Source organism: Apiospora phragmitis, assembly GCF_038363925.1.
Source record: "Apiospora phragmitis strain CBS 135458 chromosome Unknown utg000013l:1.0-2965645.0:1.0-2969333.0, whole genome shotgun sequence".
Lineage (NCBI taxonomy): Eukaryota > Fungi > Ascomycota > Sordariomycetes > Amphisphaeriales > Apiosporaceae > Apiospora > Apiospora phragmitis.
In genome coordinates, this window is record NW_027117413.1 from 687,680 (window position 1) to 700,507 (window position 12,828).

At 49.5% G+C, this 12,828-nt stretch overlaps 4 protein-coding genes across 4 annotated transcripts; 3 read left to right on the plus strand and 1 right to left on the minus strand.

The window, feature by feature from the left end:
* Nucleotides 1-1,674: 1,674 nt before the first annotated feature.
* Nucleotides 1,675-4,091, plus strand: PG994_013952 (oxidoreductase; the record flags this gene model as incomplete). The annotated part of the gene is made up of 9 exons (XM_066865361.1): nt 1,675-1,894; nt 1,967-1,999; nt 2,069-2,473; nt 2,538-2,990; nt 3,048-3,143; nt 3,210-3,358; nt 3,421-3,857; nt 3,893-3,953; nt 4,062-4,091. The coding sequence occupies 9 exons, from the start codon at nt 1,675-1,677 to the stop codon at nt 4,089-4,091; spliced, it is 1,884 nt and encodes a 627-aa protein (XP_066708490.1).
* A 951-nt stretch (nt 4,092-5,042) lies between these two features.
* On the plus strand, nt 5,043-6,033 carry PG994_013953 (Sir2 family protein; the record flags this gene model as incomplete). The annotated part of the gene is made up of 2 exons (XM_066865362.1): nt 5,043-5,376; nt 5,447-6,033. 2 exons carry the CDS (start codon nt 5,043-5,045, stop codon nt 6,031-6,033), a joined length of 921 nt encoding a protein of 306 aa, XP_066708491.1.
* A 304-nt stretch (nt 6,034-6,337) lies between these two features.
* PG994_013954 (dienelactone hydrolase) lies at nt 6,338-7,265 on the minus strand (the record flags this gene model as incomplete). The annotated part of the gene is made up of 3 exons (XM_066865363.1): nt 6,338-6,596; nt 6,699-7,126; nt 7,200-7,265. 3 exons carry the CDS (start codon nt 7,263-7,265, stop codon nt 6,338-6,340), a joined length of 753 nt encoding a protein of 250 aa, XP_066708492.1.
* Nucleotides 7,266-8,336: 1,071 nt separating this feature from the next.
* Nucleotides 8,337-10,351, plus strand: PG994_013955 (uncharacterized protein; the record flags this gene model as incomplete). Its single annotated transcript, XM_066865364.1, has 4 exons — nt 8,337-8,909; nt 8,964-9,070; nt 9,166-10,027; nt 10,217-10,351. 4 exons carry the CDS (start codon nt 8,337-8,339, stop codon nt 10,349-10,351), a joined length of 1,677 nt encoding a protein of 558 aa, XP_066708493.1.
* Nucleotides 10,352-12,828: the final 2,477 nt, after the last annotated feature.

A 12,828-nucleotide genomic window follows, 5' to 3' on the forward strand; every position in this document is an offset into this window, starting at 1 on the left:
AGATTTACTTTATTCAAGATCGTCCCAGAGTGGAACTGGAGTTCTACCATGCTAGCCGTTATCAAAGGGGTAAGTTCCAGGCGCTCATATCTCTTCCAAACGTCAAACGACATTTCGCACCCGATCCTCTACGGCACAGCATCCTTGATCTAGATTTTGTCGCAATCTAAGAAATTCGTCCGCCGCCGATGATAGAAGCGCCCAAAGATGGAATGGTGGCCGATCTCAACCCATAGGTCATGCCAGCGCGTCCGGCATATCCATTGGTGAAGCAGCAGAGTTGCAGTTTGCTCTGGAATGGGTTAAATGGGAGACGACTTGGACTCGTATTATTGAACAGTACTCGGCGTTAAGTTTGACCAGAGACACGGACCGGCTCCCTGCACTTTCGGGCCTTTGCAGCCAAGATGTCCCACCTTGTGGGACCCGAAGGTATATAAAGCAGCTCTGTGGGGACCGTCGCTTCGTCGTCATCTTACTTGGAGAGTCGAAACTTTGCCTCCGGATCTTCGGAGAATCCAGGTATAGGGGGCCGTCTTGGTCGTGGGCGTCTGTGGATGCCAAAGGCTGTTACAGACAGTCTCCCTAAGCCGCGACGGGGACAAGTTCGCCCTGCCCTTCTTCCCGGACTATTGCCTGAACGACATCGTGGATGCTCTGCTGCGGCGCCCACCACAGCTTCGCCTCCTCACGTTATTCTCTCAAGTCTGTCTTTTGTTGGCCAGGACGCATGAGGACGCATGCGATGTTCCTCACATACCGACGCATCGGTATAATCAGGGTGGGTTATGATATTCAGCTCACGTATGGAATGGACTGGATGGAAGGCGCCGACGTTTACGAGAGAGTTACGATCATTTGACACTGTATAGGTGTGCTCTTTCTCTGTACATGCGGCGTCCCCCCTCTTAACTTGTTTTCCTGTCTAACGCGTGCATGGTCGGCCACGTACCGTACCGCAGAGATTCCCTTGCTCAGTACACAGTGTAGGCGGAGGAATGGTACGAAGACGGAAGATCTCCAGCGAAAGAAGCCTGTTTAGGTGACTGCTCAATCTAGAATGCAGCCACTTGGAACGCCTGCATACTTTGTCCATAGCGGATGAGACCAATAATACTTGAAAGGGGCTTTTAGTCGTCCGAAATCCAAGACGGAAAAGGGCAGTCAAATGACGGATATGTCGGATCGTGGGTGCATGCGTGCTACTACCTGCCGAAGCACGCCTGCCGTAGCTCGCTCGGTTAAAATGCAAACCGCTTCAGGCGAAAGCCAGCAGCAATATGCTCACGAGATTGCCAAGCAATCTGGTTAAGCAGGAATCCGGGGTAATATGCAAGCAACGTGCGTTTTCCTCACGTGCGGTAGGAACATGCTCCTTTTTATAGATCACGAAACGTAACGTTTTGGTCGATGATTCGCCACACGCAAAGAACTGCCCTGGCTTTCTGTAATTTAGTGACACGATCTTGTTGCCAAGGAGATGTTGATTGGTATTCCCGGAGACCAACAAGCCACTGAAAAGCACACGTCATATAGATTGTTAGGGCGGTATCGGATGTTGTTGATGCTGGGCACAGCGCCGGATCCAGCGATACACTATAACTGTCTGGTGCTTGTCCTATGTGAAATACCATTGAATATCACGCTCGGTTAAGGCTACGACGCTTTGCCAGTATGCATTCACTGAAGCAAGTCACATCGTGTGCGGTCGCTCTGGCAGTCGCTGCCTTGAGCTTGGCCAGCTCCGTCAATGCTAGTCCTTACAATGGCAGACTGCTCCAAGCACGCTACATAAACGACTCGTCTCTTGTAAAGGATGCATACGATTACGTGATAGTAGGGGGCGGTACCTCGGGCCTAACAGTAGCCGACCGATTGACGGAAGATGGTAAAGGTAAGGAGCACTCGCCCCCTTCTCAATCGCGAGAATAGCATCCGGAAGTACTTGGCTCACATGGTTCCATAGCGACGGTATTGGTGATTGAAAACGGGCCACTTCGTAAGTCCCCATCCATCAGGGCCAAAGAACATCGCAATACATACTGACTTGGGGCGCCCCTTCCCACAGCCGACTCCGCCGCCGTAACCGAAGTCCGCGGCGGCTTCGGCGCCTTCAGCTCGCCCTACTTCTACCGGATCCAGTCGGCCCCGCAGCCCGAGCTGCACAACGCGTCGTACCCGGTGCTGGTAGGCAACGCCGTGGGCGGCAGCTCCGCCGTCAACGCCATGATGACGGTGCGCGGCACAGCCGAGGACTACGACCGCTGGGGCCTGCTGTACCGCGGCGGCGGCAGCGGGCGCGCCTCGCCGTGGGGCTGGGACGGCCTGCTGCCGTACTTCAAGAAGGCGGTGGCGTTCACGGAGCCGGACCCCGCCGTGAGGGACGCGGTGAACATCGCGTACGATGCTTCGTACTGGGGGAACACGTCGGGCGTGTTTGCTGGGTGGCCGACGTTTCAGTACCCTGGGCTTGGTGCGTTTACTGTCACATAATTGAGACAATACTGCAAGTTAGATTGACAATCGACGTGATGTAGTCCCACAGATCGAGGCCTTCCGCGACATCCCCGGTGTCGAGTTCCCTCCGGACAGCGGCTCAGGCCGTGCTGGAGTGTACTGGCACCCCTCGTTTATGGACCCGAGTAAAGTGCAGCGGTCGTACGCGCGGACCGGGCATTATGATGGCATCAACAGGACGAGCTATGACCTCGCCTACAACTCGAAAGTGAGAAAGATTAACCTTGAGGACCTCAAAGCAACTGGGGTGGTTTTCCAGACGACTGTTCAGAACGCGACCCAATTGATTACTGTTAAGGCCAACAAGGAGGTCATACTCGCCGCAGGGGCGGTGCATACGCCTCAGCTCCTGCAGTTGAGCGGCGTGGGACCGAAGAAGCAGCTGGACGAAGCTGATATCGAAACGGTCGTGGACCTCCCTGGCGTTGGGCAGAACTTCCAAGACCACCCCATGCTTGGTGTTACCATCATGCGTGCGTACATTCCCTTTTTTCGTTGAGGTCAAATTTGGTAGCTGACACCAGACGCAGTGCGAAACTTTACGGTGCATCCAAGCCCGATGGACTTGATCACGAACCGTAACTTCAGCAGCTGGGCCAAGGAGATGTGGGCTAAAAATCGAACGGGCAAGTCGGTGTGATTACGTGAATGGCTGTATGGTCAGAAGCGCTGACCAGTTCAAACGCTCACAGGTCCATACTCCCTTGGTATTGGCAACGTAGCAGCGTGGCTCGGCATGCCCGTCATCTCGCCTGAGAGACATGAGACGATAGCATCGAAACTCGAGGCCCAAGACCATGCCGCTTACTTACCACCAGACACCGACCCGACCGTCATAGCCGTAAGAAGTAGCCCCCTTATCTCCAACACACTTTCGTTCAATCATACTGACAGGAATTTTAGGGCTACAAAGCCCAAATGAACGCCCTGGCCACTTCCATACGCTCGACCAACACCGCCTTCTACAGCCTAACCCTATACGGCTCCAACGTGCCCGCAGGGTCAACCGTATTCCTGCACCCCCTGAGCCGAGGCAGCGTGCGCCTGAACCCGTCGACGCCCAGCACGAGCGAGCCGATCGTGGACTACCGGACGCTCAGCAACCCGCTGGACATCGAGATCCTGGCCGAGTTCGTGCGCTTCACGCGGGCGTACCACTTCAACACGTCGCTGGCGGCCTACGACCCGCATGAGCTGCTGCCGGGCTCCGACGTGACGAGCGACGCGGACCTCGCGACCTACATCCGCCGCAGCCTCAGCCCGTCCGAGTACCACCCGAGCGGCACGGCCGCCATGCTGCCGCGCGAGCTGGGCGGCGTCGTGGACGAGCAGCTCAAGGTGTACGGGGTGCGGGGTTGCGGGTCGTGGACGCCAGCGTGATGCCTACGCTGCCGGGCGCGAACACGTGCCAAACCGTGTATGCCATTGCCGAGAAGGTACGTGATGATGATGTTGTTCTTTGCCCGAGACCCGTGGGAGAAGCGAACCACTGCAAGGCTTCGGATAAAACGTGGCCACGTTAGAGCTGACCAAATACTCTGCAGGCGGCCGATCTGATCAAAGCCGACGCTTGAGACTCGACTGGTAGGAAGGAGTGTCGATTGGAGATGATGCAGCGCATATCACATACAGCTAGTTGACCTAAGTTACTACATACTCAACAGTATGTAGACGTAACATAAGCAAGTGCGCATACACGTACATGTTTCTTCCCGATATGTACAAGGAGTCTCGCACCCCCGTCTGAGATTCGTCTTGTGCGCAACTTGAATACTTGGATCACGATGTACGATCGTAGCCCACGAGCTGCTGCTGTAATTAAATCGCATGTATTGGGCTACCCGTTTCCTGTCAAAATTGAGCAAACCGTCGTTGTAGCCTGTCCTTTGGATCATGCACTTCTCTCTTCTACAATGCCAATCGTGGGTTACTAGCACAGGCTCATCTCAATCACCTCGAGCGTGAGTTGGATATGCACGCAACCAACTTCACCATAGCCGTTTCAATATTTATTGTCGGGTGGATTTTGATGCAGGTACGGTGGCTGCATTCTGTTTTGGAGCCGTGGCGTTGTGTTCGGTGATGCGTGTTCAGAAGCCGAGACGGTGATCAACCTATGGGTAAGTAGGTACTGGTTTTCCAGCGGGGGGGCCATGCCTGCCAATGCTCAAGATCGATGTAGACAGCTACCATTGAATCATTCAATAGTTATCTCATCATCAGCCAACCACATACATATATGATGTAGGTATGCACGCACTTCAGTATCTCTCTACCTTATGCAGGCAGAACTAGAGGCGTGCAGGCGACAGGATAATAGTTACTGACTGGCACTGATGTTTGGGAAGGTTGTGTGTTGATTAAGCCCCGCTTTCAATTCAGGCAACCGTTAAGATTAACCTAGTGGGAGCCTGTAATAGGCCGAGAAGCTACAGGAGACAGCTTCACAGTCTCAAAGTCAACGTACTTAAGTGAGAGAACATCCAACCTCCAAACCATATACTTTTCTGCCAAGTATTCCCAAGATGCCTCGAGCCTACAGCCGGCCCAGCACTGACATTGCCGAGTTCCAGAAGCTCCTCAAGCACTCCGACCGCGTCCTGGCCCTCTGCGGTGCTGGCCTGTCCGCTGCCTCTGGACTGCCAACCTTCCGAGGAGCCGGTGGACTATGGCGCAACCACTCAGCCACCTCCCTGGCAACACCCGAGGCCTTCAAGGATGATCCGGCTCTTGTCTGGCTGTTCTACGCCTGGAGACGACACATGGCTCTCAAGGCGAAGCCTAACGCCGGCCACTACGCCTTAGCCGAGCTAGCCAAGCACAACAAGAACTTCATGTGCCTCACTCAGAATGTCGATGGTTAGTCAACACTTTACCCCTCCTTGCTTGCCTCTAATGGGGGCTACTGATAGTGACGACGTGCACATAGGCTTATCTCCACGCGCGGGGCACTCGCCCGACATGCTGCGGATGCTCCACGGCAACTTATTTGACGTCAAATGCTTCGACAAGCAATGCGGCTATATAGAGCCCAATAACTTGCGCGATCCACTATGTCCAGCGCTCGCACCTGCTTCCGAAGACTACCCCGCTGACAAGACTATGCCGCTGCTGGATCCGAAGCAGCCGACTCCCAAGATCAAGCGGGAGGACCTGCCCCAGTGCCCCGATTGCAAGCGCTCGGGGAAGACGTCGCTGCTGCGTCCCGGCGTCGTCTGGTTCGGTGAGGCTCTGCCCGACGGCATGCTCGAGGAGGTGGACGTTTGGGTGGCGAAGGAGAGGGCGATCGACGTCATGCTCGTCATTGGGACGGCGGCGGCCGTCTACCCGGCTGCAGGCTATGCCGACGCGGCCAGGAAAAGGGGTGCGAGGATCGCCGTGATCAACCCGGATCGGAGCGCTCGGGCGGGACTCACCAGCAGGGACTTCCACTTTGAGGCTGACGCAGCCGAAGTTTTGCCCAAGCTCTTCGAGGGCATTATTGGCAAACTTGAGATCCCCGACCAAGGGAAATGAGAGGATAAAGGGGTCATCGCAACACCATCAACCCAGTGGAGGCGAATCCTCATTTGCAGCCTTTTCAACATATACCAATAAAAAGTTCATCACCCCCAATAGCTAGGTTACAAATACAGCATATCGCCAATTCATAAGTAGTGTAACCGAGTTTTGAAGTAACCGCAAGGGTGATTCAATTGATCAATTCAACCCAGTGCATCTTTCAAATGACCAGAATCTCGGAAGGTTCTTCAGAAAGCCAAGCTCATGCGAGGTCTATTGTAGGGATATTATCTTTAGTGTGTAAAGTTGCTTCTCCTCATTACAAATACTTGCCGAAGAAATCGGCGACCTGCTTATACCCCCTTTCGTATTCTTTCCTGTCATCCTCAACGTCAAGCTTGGCCCGGACTCCCATCCAGCCGTGGCCCATGGTGGAGTATGTCTCCACGACTCCCGTCTTGTCCGGCCGGCCCTCGATGATCTCCTTGTACTGTGCCACCACATCGGCGGGCTCATCCTCGGACGCAAGGACAATATACGGCACGCTCAGCGCTTCCGCATCGGCTGCATCAAGGGCCCTGCAATCAATTCAACACGGCGTCAGCGCTCGGTCTTGCAATTATTTCCATGTTCGCCAACATCCATCCAGGCGGGAGGGATTGAATAGAGATGGGACTCACCCAGGATGCGCCGTCCCGCTAACATTGATCCGCCGGCCCTCGCCCTCGTTGTCCTCCCCACTAGCCAGGACCGCGGCCTTGCCGCCCCAGCAGAGCCCAAAGACGCCCCAGCTGCGGACGCTCGCGAATCGCTCGCCCGCGGCCCGGCGCACGCCCAGCAGCTTGGGCTTCGACTTGCGGTAGTCGCCGACGGCGTCGAACCAGCCCTTGACCAGCGCCTGCTTCTCGGGCGTGTCGGCGGGGGACCCAGCTGTGCTCCGGGTGCGTGCCCTCGAGCAGGTCCGGCAAGAGCACCACGGCGTCGTCGCCCAGCAGCTGCGCCAGCCGGTCCGCGCCCTGCAGCGTCTGCGGCGCGTAGCCGAAAGCGTCGTACAGAAAGATGAGGCCGCGCTGGGGGGCGGTGCTGGCGCTGGGGGGTTTCGCGATGTCTGGTGCGTGAGTTAGGATTGGTCTGGTTTGGGGAACCCCGTGCGTGGGGTGGATGTAGCGCATTGGAACGACGGGAAGCAGGGTGTCACGGGGAATGAAATTATGGACGGCCAAAGTAGAGTGGACGAGCGGTAGCATTGTACGACTTGAGAGATGGGAGCTTACATGTTTTGAAGCCGCCTATTGTATCCCAAGTGCCTCGGGGCGTGTAGTCGGCTGACACCGGGGGGATGCGGCAGCAAGCTTCGCTAGCCATTGTATGTGAGATAGGGATATGCCTGATAGAGTCTTGGAGGCGGTTGGTCGGGGGCGAGACACTCAGAAAGATGGTTTCTTAAGTTGAGTGACGGGTACTCCATAGGCTTAGGGGACTGATGCTTTTATCTTGCGGTTCGAGATGTAGCTCGAAGCCGGAATCGAAACGGGTGGCCATAGCCGTTCTCGGCTCCGCTTAACTCCACTATCGCCGAATCACTAGGTATGCTACAGTATCTTCCATTGATCGGACCCGCAAAGTAAGAACGGCTAGGTTACGAAACATTCTTAATGACTATCACTTGCAATCCTCTATGCTGACATTTGCTAGCGACCTGCGACTCCGTCTCCTAGGACATCGTTTTTTTGGCTATGGACGACCTGCCCTGTCCAAGCTCCCTACTCGCAATGGCTGAGGCTGTCGAAGAAATAGGCTTATTCTAACCGAAGGACATGAACACGAATTTCACTGGGATTGGGTAATCAGTCGTCTATGCACTGCTGTTGGGGAAAGCTATGTAGGCAACTTGCTCTGCAATAGTCTAGTGCAGAATCCCAAGTCCAACCCATCAACCCCGTCTGTCTTGAACATAGACTGCCGGAATTGGCGACATAATTTCAAAAACTGCGAGTCTGACTAGTAGCTTCTTACTTTGTCAACGGAACTTATTAATGGCGCCGCATGCGAAGGTTGGAGTTATAAGGTGAGACAAAGCTCGGCTGTAATTTCCTTTGTCGCCCGGTCTCCCCATTTTGGACTATATACAGACTGCCGAAGCCGAATCCGGCGATGCCGCTGACAAAGACTGGATGATTGTCTGAGTATCACTTATGCAGCACGCAGGAACTAGGATTCGGTGATTTTTTCCCTTTCGCCACTTCCTTGGGCTATTGCGCAACCTCCTATCTTGACTTCGCATCTAATAGTCACCAAAAACCTGCCTATGCTACGCTATGGCTGATCCAAACTCCGCACCGGACGGCCAGTCGTCCGGCGACAAGGCGTCGAAGAACCGCGGGCATCGGAAAGTTGATACAGTAAAGAATCCCATCGCACCTGGGGATCAGACAGAAGACCAGAAGAAGAACGATCCCCTAGGAACGGCGCTCTTGTATGGAAACTATCAAGAGTTGGTAGATCACAAACTTGATCTGATATTCTTCCAAGAAGTTACCAACCCTGATACAGAAATCTGTCCAATCGAACCCGATATAGTAGCAAACAGGTTCCAAGCATCACTAGTGGAGTGCCTACTCTACCTATCGCCGATTCTCAATTTACTGCGCACGACTGCTAATAAGCACGAGGTATTGAACCCCCAAACCCGGTCTGAATGGATCACCCTACTCCGGCTTAGCCATATTTTCTGGAATGAGAAAGTATGGGTTGAACTGTCTGAGCGAACAGCGACCATTTTGGAAGCGAACGCCAAGATTACTACCAATGCGACGGAGAAAAAACCGGACCAGGTCCGGATTGAAGAGGCGGGATTCGTTGCGTCCACATTGGAAGCTTTCCGTCAAGCGGTTAATCTCCCCGTTAATGCAGAAAATCCTTAAAGCTTCCTCAATCTCCTTAAGGCGGAACTGGACAATAGCAATGAAGAGCGATCTGACAAGGAACGTCCGAAACAAAATACGAACGATGTTCAGAGACAACGAGCCATAGACACATTTCTTTTCATGCTGTCGGCGCCTCACGGGACAGTTCCAGCAACTTAAGTAACGCCCTCACAAAGATATACGTCGATTATTGTATAAGGGGCTAACACACGTGGTGAAGCGAGCAAACTCTGGACTTTGATCGGATCCTGTCCACAGTTCGTATACCGCGCGGGAGCTTCCAGGACTGCTCATGCGGTGGGTCTCATTGGGATGGGAAGAACATATTCACAGGTGATAAATACTCGTGGCCCCTCAACATCACGAGCGCCGAAGAAACACAGATTGGGGATCTCATCACCGATGACAAGCTTGTGTTTACCTGTGACAATTGCCAGGAGGTTACCACAGTAGACGAATTCCCGCGTATGCTTTACCCTCCAGAGGTTTTGATCACGAGGCACACGTACACTGTTCACACCGAGGGTAAAACTAGCACCATCGGTTCGCTGCAATATCCAGAATATTTGGACCTGACCGACGTAATGGAACCAGAAGAGGATAGCAAGGACGAGGAAGGCAAGGACACGGAGGAAGAGGAATACGAGAAGATATATAGACTACAGGCGGCCATCTCTTGCCCATGGGACGGAAGTAAGTTCGTGAAAGATTACTACGCTTACTTGCGTCGTAAGGAGGACGTCTGGACCCAGCTGTACGGCGGCAATGACAAAGATCAGGCGACCAGCGGCACGTTCTCATTTGAGAATATCCTCTACGACAACGGGTGCCGGCTAGTGATGCTATTTTGGGTCAGAGACCGCTCAGCGAAGAAAGGCAACCTTTCGCAGTGCAACGAGGCGTGCTCTGGGGGGTCCACCGAAGAAGCGGCCGGTCGCACAGGAGGGGACGCCGACGCCGACGCCGCCGCCGGCGTGGGAATCGATGGAGACGTGAAGATCAACGAGGATCTGGATTTCGAGATCCGTCCTGAGTTGTTGGACAGGGATCGCGTCCACCGCGTGGATGAGGTGCAGATCAGGGTCACTGAGACGAACCCAAGAGGGGGTATTATTGTGCGGGGGAGGCCCTGGCAACCGACGAAAGGGATTTGTCAGACGAGGACGATTGGCCCGTTGATGGCACAACTGGGAACCCGCCGGCTAAGAAGCCAACACCGACGCCCAGTACTAACGGCGATAATTCAGGCAAGGACGATAAAGGCGATACAGACAGTACGAAAAAAGAGAGAAGAAGAAGAAGAAGAAGAAGAAGAAGAAGAAGAAGAAGAAGAATGGCCCATCGGTGATTCCTTTACCAGAGGAGAACGGCCCTGGAAGAAACGAAATCGACAACTGGACCTATAAGCTAAAGCACCCTCTACGGACCACCCCTTCACGGACCACCGCGTTTCGCTCTATAAACGCGTTAGACCCTTGGATAATAATATGGATTTTTTTTACCACCTTTACTTTTTAACTATATATATTATTATTATTTTATTCGTTTTTTTTTTAATTATTTCTCTATATCGTCGTTTAATACTTAAAGACGCGCGTAAGCTGCGATACGTGACGTAAAGCTCGGATTAGGTATTCGCGAAGCCGTCCGTAGATGAGATACCGACCGATCTTACGTTATACGGCGCCTAGCTAGTATACCGATGCGATAAGAATTAAATAAAAATCGGTAAGTATTATTACTATTTTTTAAGACTTAATTAGTGAATTAAGCTATTAATTAAACTAAATTAAGCTTTGCGTTAACGCTCGTTAAGTTTAAATATATAATTTAACGAATATTAAACGCTTTCGAGGCGTTTTATACGTTAATATAACATTAATATACTCGATTTTTAATTAAAAACGAGTTCGTTAAAACTATTAAGTTTAAAATAATTAATTATAACCGCGTTAATAAAATAATTATCGTTAATATTAACGTTTTTTTTAATAGATTTAATACTTTAAAATTAATTAATATTTTTTTTAAACACTTTTATAATATTAATAAAATAAGTATCGATTAAAGCATTAGCGGTAATTATTAAGTAGTTATTAAAGCTACTAGCTATCTAGCCTTTAAAAAAGACGTTAAAAAAAGGAAATAAATTATTACCTTAAAGTGTATAGGCTATAATAGGGTAGCCCTCTCGCCGCTGGTTATTTTTAAAGGGGCCAACGTTTAAAGCCAGTGGTTTCTAAACTAAAATAGTTATCTTTAAAATAACTAGCGGTTTAAAGTATCGCTTAGAGGGTGAACTAATAATCTTATAATATTAGATTAGATTTAAAATATTTTTATTCCTTATATTTAATCTCGTTATAGTAATAAATAAGTCGTTTTAATTTATAACGGCTATAATTTATATATAAATAAAGATTTTTTATAATTTTATTTTATTAATAAAATATAGTATTACGATCGACGGGTTAGTCCCCCGCGGGGGTAGTACTTAAGGCGTAGAATTAGATAGAAATAACCCGAAAAGTCATTTCCGAAGCTTTTGTTTTATAGCGTAATAATTAATCTATATATACTATAATATAATAACTCTTCGCCCCTACTAAATAAGAGACGTGGGTTCGATTCCCACACTTGCTGGACAGGAGCTCTCTCCAGCTGCCTAGGCAAGATCGCTAGTAAGCAGGCAAGGCCTTGTACGGACTGGTTACCCGTATAAAAGCCTTGGAATTTCTCTACACCGAGCTTAAGTAAATTATATAGTACTAGGGGTTTATCGCCCTAAGCATGAGGGCATGCCTTTGGAGAGAGGGCATAGTGTTACGATCGGCGGGTTGGTCCCCCGCGGGGTAGCATTTAAGGCGTAGAATTGGACAGAAATAACCCGAAGAGTTATTTCCGAAGCTTTTACTTTGTAGCGCAGTGGTTAGTCTATATATACTATAATATATAGCTCGTTTTTTATAAATTATATTATAATTATATCGTATAGGTTTTAAATATAAGGGTTTTTAAGCTATTAAAGAAAAAGCTAAAGATCTTTTTAAAGGTATATTTAAACGCGGTCTTTAAATTTAAGCCTATTAAATTAAATATATTAAAAGTATACCGCTAGGCTAAGATTAATATTTTAACTCTTTTAACGATTTAAAATGTTTAAAAAATAGCTAGGATTTATTTACGAGATCGATCGAAACCTTTATTATTAAAATATATTATTTTAAAGGATAAAAATATCGCTTAACTATATTTAAAGTTACCCCTAGTAATTAATAAAGAATTAACGCCCGATTTTATTACTAAATTAGTTTTAATACCTATTAAAAAATAATAGTCGAAAACTAGCCGCTATAAACCTTATTTTTAATCTCTTTTTTTAAAAACTCTTTATTTATAAAGCTAATAAGGCCTTTAATAAATAAATTAATAAAATCGCGAGCCTCGAGGTTTAAATTAATTATTTTTAAGCTAAACTTAATAAGAAAATTATTAAAATATATTAAAAGGGAAGAATTATACCGGGATAGCGATTTATTCGTATAATTAATATATAACGAGCTAAGCGGAGGCTAAGGGATAGGGTTATATTTAAAGACGAATTTATTAATATTAAGGTATTAAGTAGGCCATAGAACGATATAGAGGGAATAAAAGACGATAAAACGAAAATAGAGGACTATATTATTATTAAGAATACTAGAAAATAGCATATCTTAACTAATTTTAACTATAGAAATAACTTTGAATTAAAAAGGTATATTTAATAGGTTTTCTAGTCCGCGAAGGGGTAGTCCGTGGAGGGGTGCTTTAGCTTATAATTAAAGCTTAAGGCTGAATTGCAGGATTTGGGTCTTGAGGCAAGGGCGAGTAAACAGAGATT